General features: G+C 56.0%; 1 protein-coding gene across 1 annotated transcript in view; it reads right to left on the bottom strand.

Annotated features, from left to right (window-relative positions):
• The window catches only part of Sptbn5 (spectrin beta, non-erythrocytic 5), a 38,517-nt gene that overhangs the window by 996 nt on the left and 22,854 nt on the right, over positions 1-14,667 (bottom strand). The window contains exons 33-62 of the mRNA XM_055613844.1: positions 14,379-14,561; positions 13,919-14,122; positions 13,532-13,681; positions 12,608-12,712; positions 12,122-12,289; positions 11,598-11,747; positions 11,291-11,482; positions 11,028-11,108; positions 9,428-9,543; positions 9,216-9,330; positions 8,429-8,542; positions 8,166-8,287; positions 7,798-7,960; positions 7,413-7,601; positions 7,125-7,202; positions 6,405-6,577; positions 5,707-5,797; positions 5,464-5,610; positions 4,581-4,718; positions 4,235-4,491; positions 3,862-4,048; positions 3,411-3,623; positions 2,638-2,834; positions 2,306-2,510; positions 1,866-2,060; positions 1,623-1,787; positions 1,175-1,392; positions 863-1,052; positions 515-691; positions 322-423 (exon numbers count right to left, since the gene is read on the bottom strand). Coding sequence (XP_055469819.1) covers positions 322-423; positions 515-691; positions 863-1,052; positions 1,175-1,392; positions 1,623-1,787; positions 1,866-2,060; positions 2,306-2,510; positions 2,638-2,834; positions 3,411-3,623; positions 3,862-4,048; positions 4,235-4,491; positions 4,581-4,718; positions 5,464-5,610; positions 5,707-5,797; positions 6,405-6,577; positions 7,125-7,202; positions 7,413-7,601; positions 7,798-7,960; positions 8,166-8,287; positions 8,429-8,542; positions 9,216-9,330; positions 9,428-9,543; positions 11,028-11,108; positions 11,291-11,482; positions 11,598-11,747; positions 12,122-12,289; positions 12,608-12,712; positions 13,532-13,681; positions 13,919-14,122; positions 14,379-14,561 — 4,785 coding nt within the window. The remainder of the gene's footprint in view (positions 1-321; positions 424-514; positions 692-862; positions 1,053-1,174; positions 1,393-1,622; positions 1,788-1,865; positions 2,061-2,305; positions 2,511-2,637; positions 2,835-3,410; positions 3,624-3,861; positions 4,049-4,234; positions 4,492-4,580; positions 4,719-5,463; positions 5,611-5,706; positions 5,798-6,404; positions 6,578-7,124; positions 7,203-7,412; positions 7,602-7,797; positions 7,961-8,165; positions 8,288-8,428; positions 8,543-9,215; positions 9,331-9,427; positions 9,544-11,027; positions 11,109-11,290; positions 11,483-11,597; positions 11,748-12,121; positions 12,290-12,607; positions 12,713-13,531; positions 13,682-13,918; positions 14,123-14,378; positions 14,562-14,667) is intronic.

Raw genomic sequence — 14,667 nt, 5'->3', positions numbered from 1 at the left:
TGTGTGTGTGTGTGTGTGTGTGTGTGTGTGTGTGTGTGTGTGTGTGTGTTTGCCTGAATCCTCCCCTGTTCTCTCCCACTCCAGGAATGCTGGTCTCCTCTCTGATTATGTTTTATCTCCAGAATCATCCCTCCTTGTCAGCCCACAGGGATACTGGGGTCGTGGGGGTTGGTTGTTTTCCTGAAGGAGAACCCCTGAGGAAGACTCTATGAGGCTCGCTGCCCTAAGGAGCCCTAACTTGTAGACTAAAGAACCATCCTACCCAGTGGCCCCCATACCTCTTCTCAGTACACCCAGCCTCCCCTCATCTAGCCCTTGAACCTCTGCTGTCTGGAGCTGGGTGAACTTCTCCTCATGGGCTGCCAGTAGCTTTTCCAAACTCTCATATCTGCAGAGCAGACGTTCCACATCCGACACTGAGTGCTGAGAGAAATGAGTCCGCGTGTGGCTCAGGTCTGGGGTGCTGGCTCTCCCTTCACCTCCGCAGGGAACAGCGGGATCTGCCTCCACTTACCCCACAGCTGGGGTCCAGCAGCAGGCCCTCCTGGGAGGCCAGCCAGGCCTCAGCCAGCTCCAGCCTCTGCCTCAGCTGCTGCAGGCCCCGGTTCTGTTCAAAGCGTTGCCCACACAGGGCCCAGGCTACCTGAAGCTCCTGCAGATGCCTTTCCAGGCCCTGTAGGCACTCTGCCACCTGCAGGAAGGTGCCTTGGAAGCCTGGGCAGAGCTCTCACCCTGCAGCGGTGGGTGAGCCAAGCCAGCAGGACCTTTGCCTCCTCAGCCTTCTTCACCTTCCTCTTCCTCACCCTCCCCAGGGGCTCCCCCGCCGTAGCAGTTAGGCTCTTCCCAGCCTCTGGGCTCATACCTTCAGGGACATGAAATGGCCGTTGTCTAGCAGCCGCTGCCCTTCCTGCAGTGTGTTCTGGGCTTGGAGGTAGCAGTCCTGGATTTCTTGGTCCAGCTCCTCATGCTGCTCAAGGAACTGCTCGGCCCCCACCACAGCCCTGGCCAGCCCCTCTGAGGAAAGCAGTTCCTGTTTCTCCTGAGCCCACGCTCTGCCGGGCAAGGAAAGAGAGCTGCTAGCAGAGCTGGCCTGGTAGACAGGGACAGGAAGGGCTACTCCCCCAAAAGTCAGGATAGGACTGAGCTAACAGTATGGACAGGAACCCCTACTTACAGCAACTCCTGACAGCGCCCAAGAAAGCGGTGGCCCTGGGTAGCCTGGGACAGCTTCTCCCTCCATTCCTGGACTTGAGCCTTCAGGTTGGCCCAGGCCCCCTGCACCCTGGCGAGCCACTCATCAAGGTTCTCCTGAGCCACAGGGTGGGCTTGGCCGAGTTGCTGGGCCTCCATCTGTACTCTTGTCACCTCTCTCTCGATAGCTGTCAGTTCTCTCTGCAACCAGAACACGGTGTTGGGCCTCACGCTGCTCTGGCCTGCTCCGTATTCAGTCGCCCCTGGTCTGTGGAGACCCCTCTCTTCTGTGTAAAACCTGTACCTCTTCTCTTGGGCCAGAGGCAAGTGGCCTGATACCCTGGAGAAGTGGCTCAGGGGCAGGGCCTGGGTGGAGGGCCTGTCATTTCTGATGAGGGGCCGAGGGGAAAAGCCCTGGGCAAGGCCTTTACCTGCAGGCACCTGTGCTGCTGCTGCTGCTGCTGTACAGCCTGTGCAGACGACAGGCCCTGCCCATGGAGCTTTTCCTTCAGCAGCGAGGTCTTCTCCTGCATCCAACCCTGGAGCTCTGAGGCTGCCTGCTCAAAGCTCCGGAGCGCACGGGCTGCAGCCAGGTTCTGGGAGAGAACAAGGGCGAACCTGGTCGGGGGCTGTGCTGGAGTCCACGGCTCCATGCTCGCTGAGACACGGCCTACCTCTGCACGGACTTTGATGGCCTTGTTCAGCCTGTCCCAAGTGGTCTGGACACGACACTTCTGGGCTTGCATCTGGGGATAGAACCTGGGTGCTCCTCTTTCTAGGGGAGCCATCAGCTCCCACAGGGTCTGCACCTTAGCCTGGCCCAGGCTCTGGACTTCTCTGCTAAAAGTATCAAACATGTCTTCCAGAACCTGGGAGGGTGTAAGGCCAGGCACTGTAGAGCTCCTGCTGCAGCCTTGGAAGCTCATTAAGAGCCCGGCGGCCCCAGTGGCCCCAACATCACTTAGCCCCGAGTTCTAGAACTGCAGGTTCTTCCAGTGACACCCCTCCAGCACCCTTGTTCACTCCTCAGAATCGCTCATCCTCGACCACATGCCTTCCTCACCTAAGGAAGCCTCGCCCCCATCTCGCCTGGGTCTGCAGAGGACTAGCCCACCTTGATGCCTTCTAAGTCCTGTCCATAGTCCTGGGACTCAGCGGCAGCCATCTTGGAGGTCAGCCAGGCATGAAGGAGCAAGGCCTCTCGCTCCACCCGGTGTAGGCGCAGCTGCTCACGCAGCGCTTGTCCCCTGCCCTCTGCCCTCTGCAGCAGTTGTGCGTGGACCTCCCTCACAGCCTGCAGCTGGGCCAGCACCCTGGGACTGTGACAGGAAGAAAGGACAGCATAGGCTGCAGCCCTCCCTCTCCAGGCTGGACCAGCCTCCTCAGCCTCTGACTGAGGCACCCTTATCTCTGCTCCTCTCTGGGGAGAGTGTGACTCTGGCCTACCTGCCTGGGTTTTGCCCACTCTCCAGAAGGGCCACTGTTTGCTGTAGCCGCTCAGTGCGGCTGCTGAACAACTCCAAGTCTCTTGTGGTGGCCTGCAGGTGCCGCAGAAGAACCTGTGTGGCCTCAGCATCCTGGCCCAGGTCCTCACTGTCCAGAATATGGCCCTGTTCAGCTAGCCAGGATCCTGCTTCCAGGAGCTAGGCAGTATAACAGCAGGAATTAGTGTTCTTGGGCCCAGCACTTCACTTTGAGACTCGGGTAGAGGGCTCCTGGCCTCAGGATTCAGAGTGGAAGAGTATACGGGGCAGACTCAGGGAGTGTGTCCTCATCCAGCTACATGCGGAAATTGCCTGGCGAGCTCTAAAGGCCCCTCCCTGGCACCTTCCAGAAGATTCTTACTGTACTGGAAGGACCCTAAGTGTCAGCATTTTTAAGGGTTCCAGGTGATATTTTTTTCTATGTAAAATAAAGACAATTTATTTTTGCTTCTCAGAAACAGGGTTGCTATTTAATATAATAAAAGCAAATTTTAGCCAACAGCCTTATTTTGCTTCTTTTCATTTCTTCTTCTTCTTATTTTTTTGTCTTGCTGTGAGCCAGGGTCTCACTTTATAGGCCTGGGACTTGTAGTGATCCCCCTGCCTCAACCTGCCGAGTACTGAACTATAAGCATGAGCCACCATCCCTGGTGAAGGTGAAGTTCCTCACGGGAGCCATCTTTCAGTCCCATACACACACACCCCCCAGTGTCCTCAGGCCAGCACCCCTCTCACCTCTATCAAAATCTGCTGGACCTCCAGGGCCTGCTGCAGCCTCCTCCTCCTCTGTGCCGCCTCTGTCTGCAGGTGGTCTAGAGCCGCCTCCAGCTGCTGTACCCGGGCGGCCACTTCTTCGGCGGCAAAGTGTCCAGCTTGGACAAGCTTGTGCCCTGTACCTACCACCACCTGGCTCAGAGCCTTGTGGCTACTGATCTCATTCTCCAGAATCTGCCAACGAGGAAGGACCAGGGATAGACTGGAAAACTGAGGCATCTGCACCCAAGTGGGGCCTGATGATTCACTGGACCCTACAGATTTGGCAAGGCATTTCCATCCCAGGATTTCCAAAGGAACTAGGTGCTCCCCAGAGCAGAGGCTCTGCTGTGCTGTGGCGCCTGGTCCCTGACCGTAGATCTCCAGTCCCTCTAAGGCAGCCCTTCCCCAGCCTCCCAGCATGGGCCAGAACCTGGTGTTTCTCCTGCAGGTGCCGCACAGTGCTCAGGCTCTGGCCACAGTCCTGGGCTGTGGCAGAGGGTAGCTTCTCCTGAACCCAGGCCATTTCCTCATCAGCATCCCTGAGGAATTGTAAGAGGAGAACCTGGGCCTCCAGGGCTGCCCTGCGCTCCTTCAAGGGCTCCTGAAGACTCTGGAACCTGAAAGAGAAACAGAAGAGGCCACGGGCAGCCTGCTGAAACTGGACTATAACAGTGCCTACCTACCCTGTGCCCGTCATTGTGACCAGAAGGAGAAATGAGAACCTAGAAGGAGGGAGTGGGTGTCCCTCCAAGAAAGCAAGCAAAGGAGGACAAGGTATCAAGCCAGGGGCCGGGGCACTCTACCTCTGAAGCAGCCGCTGGGCTCGCTCCTCCACGCCTTTGGCGAGGCAGTGACCTTCCTGAGAGCACGCCTGGGCCTGGCTCTGCAGCTCCTGCACTTGCCTGGCCTGCCTATCCACAGCTGCCTCCAGTTCCCCCTGGGCCCCCAAGAGCTCGCCCACCCTAGGCAGGTCCTGGCTTCTGAAAGGCGATCTCAGCTCTGCTTCTGTGGGCTCCAGCCAGCGCTCAAGTTCTTCCAGCAACCTCTGCAGACACAGGGCCTGGGGCGGAATGTAGGTGAGCATGAGGGAGTGGGGTGGTGTGTCCTCGAGTCCTGCCCAGTGAGTCGCGTCATAGCCCGAAGCCTCACCTTGTGGGCCCCCTGTAGTCTGGCCATCTTTCTCTGGCAGTTGGCCTGCAGCTCAGCCCAGAGGCCTTCTAGCTCTTGCAGTCGCCCCTGGATGGTCTCGGATGCTGGGTGTCCCCCTTGTAGCAGCCTCTGCCCCTCCTGTACCGTATGTTGTACATACATCCTGGACTGAGGGCACTGGTACCATGGCACCAATGGCCAGCCCCTCAACTGCAGCCCCGCCATGCTGACTGTGTGACATGGGACAAATTCCACCCGCCAATCCCAGTTCCCATCCCTCTTTTCTTCTTCTGTACATAGCCCAGGCTGGCCTCAGACGGGCTGCCCAGAGCTTTCTGTGAGTGCTGGGATGACAGGCCCACGCCACACCAGGCTGCCTCTAACTTACAATGTCTAGCCTCAGCCTCTCAGTGCTGGTCTTATGGGTGTGTGCAACCACAAAGTCTCTTTGTCCTCCATGCAATGGAGTAGCCATGATTCTTGGTTAAAGAAGGTAACTGAACACGAACTACTTTGCAAAGCATTTGATAGCAAGAGTAATGCTGGGGTTAGAATTCCTTTCCAGGTAGAGATGAAAATATTAAAAAAAAAAAAAAAAAAAGAAAAAGAAAGAAAGAAAAAAAGAAAAGAAAAAGAAAAAAGAAAAGAAAATAAACTGTGTTCTGACATCTTGAGCTCCAAGGCTGCTGGCTCTGTCTGGTTGTTTCAATGCATTCTCCATAAAATTATCAAATGCTGTCCTTTTTAAATGGCGAGTATCAGCCTGGCACAGTGCCTGCGCACAGAAAGCCTGAGGTGGACACCGGTTGTAGCTACTATGATTCAAAGCTAGCTGCAGGGGTGTGTGGAGCTGAGCCATGGCCCCACGGCCCCGGGGCCTCACCATCTGGAGCTCCTGCCGTTGGTGAACGCTGGCATCCAGCTCAGCCTGGAAATTCTGCTGCTTCTGCAGCTGTGTTTGCACCGTGGCCGGGTCCCACTGACCCTCATCCAGAGCCAGCAGGTTCTTCTCCCTCAGCCACGCAGCCACCTGACACAAGGACAGAACCAGGCTTTGCTTTCCCTAACCTCTGGGGCCCTGAGGAGGGTGTTCCCTCACAACCCCCTCAGCCCAAGCAAAGGGAACCTCATTGGAATCCTGTAAGAAAGTCCGAAGCTGTCGCAGCTCTTCTAGCTGCTGTCCTCGGGCCCTCGCTCGCTCTGTGAGTGCCTCTGTCCTGCAAGAAGAGGGGCTCGTGGACTCCCAGGCTCAACCACCGGGACTGGAGCATTCTCTCTCTCTCTCTCTCTCTCTCTCTCTCCATATCACAAGGCCCTGAATCTGAGATTTCCTTTCAAACAAAGAAATATCACATGCTTCCTCTCTGTAGTGCTGCCACTTGTTCATGCCCTAACCCCACTGTCTCCTATTTGGTCAGGCCAAATCTGAAAGGACAGGTGTCCTTGTACGAGGAGGCGGGACACACCTAAAGGGACAGCCATGTAAAGACACAGCAGAAGACTATAATCCAAGAGAGAGACCCCCTCTAGCACCTTGACCTTGAAATGCTTGCCACTAGAGTTGTGAGAAAATGTTTTTCGTGTTTATCACCCAGCCTGAAGCACTTCTTAAAATAATAGTCCAAACTAATATTGCGTCCAAGTGACAGTTTTTTCTTTTTCCTAATGTGTTGGGGATTGAACTTAAGATGTCACATGTGCTAGGTGAGTGTTCTAATACTGAGCTGCACCCCAAGAAATTGAAGAGCAGGAGGGGAAGAGCTTGGGTAATAGATGTCCACATTACCTCACCCCCAGTTCTCATCATCCCAGAGCCATGGGTACCTCAGGAGTAGAGCCTGGCACCTGTCCAGGATGCTGTGGGCCTCCGGGTGTCCAGCTGGGTACAGGCTGTGGGCTGTGGCCTCCAGTGTGCTGATCTTTTCAGCCTGTGCTTTCAGGCTCTGCTCACGCCTCTTGTGCTTCGACAGAAGGGTCTCCACAGTGGCCAAGGGATCCTGGTGGATATGGGAACCTAATGGTGACTATAGGGGTGCCCCTTACTCCACCCTGAAATATCTGCTTTCCTCTAGACCCAACCTAACAAACCCTTTCTACAAAGTGATTGCTCTCCCAAAGATATTACTCAACCCCACAAGGCTGCTGATGGCTTTATGGTAAGGGAGATACTGGGATGGCACCTAGTGTCCATTTCCAAGGCAGCCTCTCTCCTCCATGCGCTCTGTAAAACTATGTCAGCCCTAATTATTCTCCCAGGTCTCTGTGAATTACACTTGTCTGTTACTGGGTTTGAGATGATGTTGGAATGAGGTCAGAGGCAAGGAGGGTGGTAGGAAAGAGATCAGAGGGACTGGCTGGATAGGCCATAAGCTCATCCCCTTGGCTCCTAGGACACACCCCGTGAGCCCCACCCAAGGGGCAAGGAACACTTTGGACTGATGGTCACTGCTCAGCAGTGGGGAGGACCCTGAGCCAGCAAACTTCATGGTTCTGGCTAGCTTGATTGCTCTCATCCACCCTTTCCTACTCCTGTTAGGCACCTACCGCCGCTCTCTCACAAGCTAGGGAGGCCTCCTCAGTGTCAAGCCAGCGTTCTGCCTTTCCCACAGAGCTCAGAAATAGCTGGTGAGATAAGACAAGAGAAACTCAGCAGAGGTGTGGGGTTGGGGGGCTTTTTGATGGTTCAGGTTGGAGAACCAGGGGCCTGGCTCTATGGTGCAGGAGCAGGATGGATGGTAGGAATACCCAAGAAAGGCAGTCTTTTCAGCTGTGGCTTTGACCAGAGTTGTGGGGACATCACAGGTCCTGATAGGGGGTAAGCCTGGGGCCTACCTGCTGCTCCAAGGCCTGCTGCAGCTGCTGCTGCCGCCTCTGCCATGATTCCTGCAAGCTACTCAATTCCTGCTCTGCAGCAGCCAGGGGCTGGGGAATCCCTAAGGCCAGTGGGTGTCCAGATGCGAGCAGCCGCTGCCCCATGCTTCTGGCCAGGCTAAGGCTTTCTGTTCTGATGTCCAGCTCAACCTGTAATGGGCCTGAGATCAGTTCCCTGTGGGAACTCTCAGGATGAGCAGAGGTTCAGCAGGGAGAGGGGAGGATGGAAATCAAGGGGAAGGTGGGGAAAGACAAAGCTGGTCAGGAGACAGAGAAAGGTCCTACTAGGGGCCAGAGGAAGGGGTGGAGTCGTGACAGGGGGACATTTGAAAGGACTGTCGCTCACCTTGAGTGCCTGGTGCTCTTGCAGCATGTACAGGGCTCTCAGAGGGCTGCAGGGGGCGCCCTGCATGTCCATCTCAGCTTGCAGTCCCTGCCCCCAGTCCCGCAGCTCCTGCAACAGAGTCTGGAGCTTCTGGACCTCGAGGCCGACAGCCAGCGACTCCCTCCTGCTCACAGGACTCACTAGTTAGTTCTAGGATCATGGAGTCCCCTTTCCCTTATGCCCAGTGTACTTTAATCCCTTAAGCGCAGAAGATCCATGGGCTGGGAATGATAAAGAAACTCAGCAGAAAACAGGAGCCAAGGAGAAGTGCGTGGGCTGAGAACTAGAGGGGACCAGTCAACATGGGACTAAAGCCCAAGGTCTCATACCACTTGCGGGCCCTACTCCAGACCTTCTGCCAGCTGTCCATCATCTCTTGCTGCTTATGGCTGAGGCTGTGTGCAGCCTCAGGACTTTCGTTGCAGAGGCGGCTGGCCTTACCCTCAAGAGACTGATAGGGGGGAAAGTCAGAGGCTAGGCCGCAGGAGCTCAGGCTGGGGGTTGGGGGGTGAGGTAGCATCCTAGCATGTGGCTCTCAAGAGTCCACCATCCCTGAGGATGTGCCCAGGTCCTGGGTCCCTCAACTACACACCTCCACCTGAGTCTGGATGAGGCCCATCTCCTGCTGCAGCATTTTCTGTTTCCATGACAGCGTCTGTATATTCTCCAAATCCTCTGTGCCCTCCAGGGCCTGGATCAGGGATTCCTGGGAGGGTGCAATAGGGAGCCCTTACAGGCTAGGCCTTAGCTTCGGCTGCCTGCTTATCACAGAAGCCAGCCCCCTAGGGTAGCAGTGAAAAGTGCAAGCGTCCTGCATGAGTTCTTCCTGCTGCCTCAGCAGGACAGGAGGAGGGCCTTGGACGTGACCAGAGGCATTTTCCTCAGGTGAAGGAAACAAAGAGCTCTGGGGCAGGACTCTGGGTCTGGATCTTCCTCTGGTAACTTGTGTGTGGTGCTTCCTGGCTTTTGACACCCATCCCTCTGGGATCTCAGAGGTCTGAGGCCCAGGCTAGCTATGAGGGGAGGGTCCAGCGGAAGAGGACGCTGTCCCACATGGGGTTTCTCAGGCTGCATAGGCCTTATCTGCACTTCCACAGCCTTAAGTCCTGAATCTCTGTGGGCCTGACACCATCCTGACACCTCTGATGGGCTTTAGACTTGCTTAGGGTCCAGGGAAAACAGGGTGCGCTCTGGCCTCTGGACCCACCCCACATCTGGGATAGACAGAGGCAGGGGGACTGGCTTAGGAGCTGCAGATTTCCTGGTGGACTCATGGTGGGATCCAGATGAAGAGCAGAGGTGGGCCAGGCAGGGGTCATGGGAGACTCAAGGCAGTGCCACTCCCAACGCCACGCACAAGGGGACTTTCCACTACCTACCTTCTCCCTGATCTGCTCAGTGATGTCATCCAGTTCACTGGACAACGTATGGATCTCCAGGGCTGCTTCAAGCCGTTGCTGATACAGGAGCAGGTTGCCATGGAAACCCTTCCACCTGTTCAAAGGATGGGGTGAACCTTGCAGCCTGAGGTGGCACACAGCCCATCTCCCAGCCCCACTGTCCTTACTGTCCTCCCCAGTCTAAGACTGGCCTATTATTGAGCTGGTTTTGCCGCTGGCAGATGGTCTGAGATTCCTCAGGGCTCTGGTTCTTGAGCTGCGGTGACAAGATTTTGATTCTCCTGATGTAGGTGCCATCCACTGTGACCTAAGGGGAAGGTGAAGGCGAGGACACAAGCACTACCTGTTCGGGGCCTCGTCTCGGCATAGCTGTTGTGACTGTCCCCTGGGAAAGTAACCACAACCTTGGGGAGCCTCTTGGCCAAAGATCCTCCCAGTTGGGCTTGTCGCTGGATTATACTCCCTCCTGGAAAGGCAGGAGGGTCACAGGACCCCTGCCTGAGTATCCATCCCATCTGTCGTATGTAACTCTGACTTACTTGCATATGGCCTAGAGAAGAAGCTAGAGTGTATACACCTGGATGGAGTGGGCGCCATCAAAGCTCTGTGCCTTCTGGGGAAGACTGGTCAGCTTGTTGTGGAAGGCATGATACCCATTTATCCAGGGATTGACTGTGATACTCATGTATCATGCTTTGTAAGGAAGCCCAATAAACCACAGAGTGAACTTTGCCTCTTGGTTTGTCAGTTGGGCCTCAAGAGAAGGTTTATGTCTTCTCCTGGGAAGGAATTTTAGCAACCACAGCACGTTTGGAAGAGGGAAGCAGTGACAGGCACTGGAGGCCTCAGCTGCAGCGAGGAGGACCAGCCTGGAACCCACAACCTTACAGTCTCTCAGATGGGGAAATGGGCCTCCCAGAACGAGGACTGGGTAGGAGGGGGAACTGGACACAGACTCATTACTAGTGTTTAAGCTTAAAAATAGAGCTGGGACACAGGCAGGCTCATAGGTCCTCAGGGGAGGGGAGCCCCAACAGGGCGGGTCATAGACTTCCTGCTCCCTAGGAAGCAGGAAGCATTTGTAACTCCTCAAAGCTCTTTCCTATGAGTCTGGAGCTCAGCAGGGCTCAGAGGACCACGAGGCTCCCTTGTGGCAAGTCAGGACACTGGGTTCAGGGCATCCCTTCCTGCTGTATCACGTGGTACAGCAGCCAGGTGCCACCACAAGGTAAGGGTGTGTTGGGGTTAAGGCTACACAGCCTTTACCAAAATCTCACACACCTGTCTGGGGCGTGGTCAGCCCTCTGCCCTCAGCGCCTGGTGACGAATGTATTTGCCCCTTTCCCCGTCTACGTTGCAGAGAGACAGATCCCTGGTCTGTTTGGTGGGCGGTGTGGGTGAGAGATGGTGCAGTACTCACACTGGTTACCTACCACACCCAGGCACAGGTTGGACCTTTCTTAGAAAATTTGAAATAATAGTTAAGTTATGATTATAATTTCGTATAAGTTCGGAAAGCTGAAAAAGGGGTTCAGCGGCCCCACGGACCTCCCGGACCTCCCGGCTTCTTATCATCACACTGAAACCAGACCGCCCGCTTTTCTGGCAGAGGCATCATTTTATTACAGGTGTAGGATCATGTGGACCGCCACCAACCAGATGGGTGAGCTCGCCTAAGTGTTTCCGAGTAGTGCGAGGCTGAACATGAGCCTTCTGTGGATTCTGGAGTCCATCAGACATATTTCCCAGTGGGTGGTACGGTGTCATCCCGTCCCCCGCAGGGCCTCTTACCTGTAACTGGTGGACCTGCCGGCGAAGCTGCCGGCAGTGCTCAAGGTTCAGGCCCAAGTCAGCGGTGTTCACCATCCTCTCCTGTGGAGGTCAAGGGTGAGGATGCAGTGCTCAGCGATGGCCCCTGGACCCAGGGCTGCGGCAGCGTAGGGCAGGTGGAGGTTTGGTATGTTCCTACCATCAGGGAGCCAGAGGACTGCGGGCCTGCCTCCTCCCCACCCCATCCTCTGGTCCCCAAATGCTCTATCCAGTAAAGCCTTCACCTTCTCCTGGATCCAGGCCTCTGCAAGGTCCACCCTCTGTAGGAACTCCAGGAAGTTGCATCTGTCCTCCAGGGCCTGGCCCTGCATGGTCACTGCCTGCCTCAGCTTCTCCCACAAGTCCCACAGGGCCGCCAGCCTCTGGGAGACCTCTCCGGCCTGAGGGTGGCTCTGTCTGAGGAGCCCTTCGCCTTGCTGGGAGACAGGAGGGGGGAAGCGGTGAGCGGGGTAGCAGGCATTTCTTCTTACCTGAGACCTCAGAACTCCACCATCAACACTTAGGAGTAGGCTGGGCTGTGGCTGGAGTTACCTTGGCAACAGAGGTCATGACCTGCTCATGGGCCTGGACTTCAGCTCCAAAGGCCTGGTGTTTCTTCAGGTGCTTCAGATAATCTTTCAGGTTCCCAGGAGGGCTCCAGGCTCTCCGCTGCTGGAGCCGCTCCTGGATCCAGTCCTCAGCCTGGTGGGGGTGGGACACAAATCCTATGATGCTCCCCCTGCAATCCCCCTGCCGCCCGACTCCCCTTCAACCCCAATGCTGCACCAGCAAAGTCCAGGGGGTGGACTGCTGGCCTCAGGGGCAGGGCTGGCAGTATCTCGTAGCTCAGGAAGCTATGCCCAGGCCAGGCTGAGCAAGGTGTGTGGATGGGAGTCCACCTCAGAGGCATGAGCCCCCGCTCCAGGAACCCATCCAGCCACGTCCAGCCTGGCCCCTGGGAAGCCACCTAACTCTCCAAACCTGTTGTTGTCATAGTGTTATGACATGAACGTCACCTCAAACTGCACAATGTATAAATCTCAGGGTCAGGCAACAGGCAGGGATGGTCGTCTGACCTGGGTTGCCGCCATGGTGAAGTTGGCTACCATCAGAGTGGCGTGCAGGGCCTGTGCCCGGCTCTCTGCCAGCTCCTTCACTTGAGCCCGACGCTCCAGCACGCGGTAAACCAGGTTCTGCCCCTTAGGGTTTGAGATCATTTTCAACTGCTCACGTAGAGCCATCTCCTGTAGGACAGACAGTGCCTCCTGGTCTACTCTGGCAACCTAGCCATTGACTTTCCCTCGCCTGTGCACGCTCAAGGGCTAGCTGATGGCTCTGGCAATAGCCAGAACTGTTCTCCTTTCAGTAACCTCAGACTAAGTAAATGTTCCCCGGGGCCCCCTGTGGTGTGGTCCAGCCCAGCTTGGGTCTTTCCTTGAGCCATATGTACAATTCTACTCCTAGGGCCACAGACACACCAGCACCGTTTCTGGGCATACACCAAACCCCTCTTGAAGAGTCCCCCATCACCAACTATGTTCAGGACTCCCCGACCCCATCACCTTCTCGTCCTGGAGAGCTAGCACTTTCTGGAAGATCACATGCTTTTGGATCAACTGCTCCACTTCTTCCTCTGAGCTCCCCAGGGTACTGGATTTTAGGAATGCCTGGATCATCGTGGAAAGACCAGAGGCTCTGAGGGCTGCTGGCACTGTCTGCCGAGGCAGGACCCCTGGGGCCCGAGTAGTGCTGACATGAACACATGGGCAGGGCAGTGATGAGGGGGAACAGGAGCCCATGCTGGAGGCCAGCCACATGTCAGCCTCTGACAACATGGAGATTATGGGTGACCTCTATTCAGCTCCATGGATCCCGGATAGCCATCCTGAGCTTGGTGTTAAGGTGTAGGACGCCCCCTTCCCTCTTGCTCCCTGCCTGGCTTCATCTGGAGAGTGCCTTTAGACCCAGATGTCCATAGCCACATTTGATAAAGCGCCTCTGACATAGCTCCCTGCTAGCCGTCTCCCTCCCCGTGCCTATAGGATAACTAGGTACTGTGTTTCCACTTATAGGATAGGGGCGTGCTCTATAATGCAAATCACACGTTCTTGAAGTGCCTAGTTCCAGCCAGTTATGTACACCTATCCTTGGAGCCCCCTACCCACTCCCCAAGAACAAAGGTATATAGCCTTTGTTCTCTGGAATTAAAGCTGAATTAGCTTCCTGCTGGTTCCAGGCTGTGTGATTCCCATATGGTTGCCCAAAGGCTGTTCCAGGCACGCCTCTCATCTTGTTGCCCTCCTGACTTCGTGGGCTGCAGAGAGACAGCCCCCAGGCAGGAGAACCCACAGTAGCCATCTTGGAGGACTCACCCAGAGCCCCTTTGCTCTGTGTTCAAGAATAAGCTAAAGACCCCGGAAGAAGGGAGGAGCAGCCAGAGGCAAGGAAGAAGAGAGGGAGGGTAGAGTTTGGGCTTTTAGACCTGCCTCCTGGGCTGCGAGGATCTTCTCCAGGTGACCACACTGGCTAAGGAGGCTCTGTTCTTGAAGCATGGCCTGCAGCCTCTCTTGCTTGAGTGTCCAGGCCTTGAACACCTGGTCACGTTCCTCCTGTAGGGCTTGAAGCCCATCCTGAACCTGAAGATAAGAATGTGGGAAGGTGGGGTTGCAGAGGGCCACTAATAGACCCCAAGGAAGTCTTTGAGAAGAAACTAATAGACGCAACAAGGTGTGTGCGTGCGTGCGTGCGTGTGTGCGTGCGTGTGTGCGTGTGTGCGTGCGTGTGTGTGTGTGTGTGTGTGTGTGTGTGTTAGGGATGAGGGGAGCAGCCTGAGGGAAGACAGGGTAGGCTGGCGGCATGGGGAAAATGCTCACCTCCTTAGTGGATGCCCCAGCAGCCAGAAGTGCCTGCTGGCCCAGCTTTGTGGCCTGTTGCTGCAGCTCCTCCCTGGCTTTCAGTTCTGCCCACAGCCATTGGTGGGCTCTGAGCCTGAGCAGGCTGCTGCTGGGTTCCCAGGAGCCCTCCTCTATCCGCAGCTCCTGATGCATGCTGGCTGCCCAGGACGTGTAGTCCCTCACCTGACCCCAGGGGACAATGAGGAGCCATTGAGATGAGGCTGGTGGCAAACAACACAGACTCAGGGCTTCTGGTGTCAAGAGTCCTACATCTCTGTCACTTGGCTTCTCTGTCATCATCTGACCCAGTCCTTCCAGGACTACAGACCCTTACTCTTGCCCCTCTGACCGCACAGTTTTCCTTCCATAACTCGAGGGCCTCAGTGCATGGGAACATCTGTGCACACGTGCGCCCTTCCCAAGGGGAGAAAGCCCTCACCGCTGCGTGGAATCGGGCCAGGAGATGTGCTTGCTCCAACTGGGCCCTGCGCTGCTCCACGCACAGCTGGAGGGCCGCCCAGGCCTGTGTCACGGCTTGCTGCTTCTGCTGGATGGTATCAAGGGCCTGAGGCCCCAGCCCCGGCTTCTGCACCCTGCTTCTAGCCTTCAGCAGTTCCTGGAGCTAGCAGGTAAGGAATGGGGGGTGGGGAGATCAGTTTCTTCAGAGGCAGAAGGACCCGGGCATCCCCAGGTATGTTCCCTGTCTGAGTATTCAGTCCCAGGAACTC

Source organism: Psammomys obesus, unplaced genomic scaffold, assembly GCF_907164565.1.
Source record: "Psammomys obesus unplaced genomic scaffold, mPsaObe1.curated_primary_1811, whole genome shotgun sequence".
Taxonomy (NCBI): Eukaryota; Metazoa; Chordata; class Mammalia; order Rodentia; family Muridae; genus Psammomys; species Psammomys obesus.
This window is presented reverse-complemented; position numbering and strand designations above follow the sequence as displayed.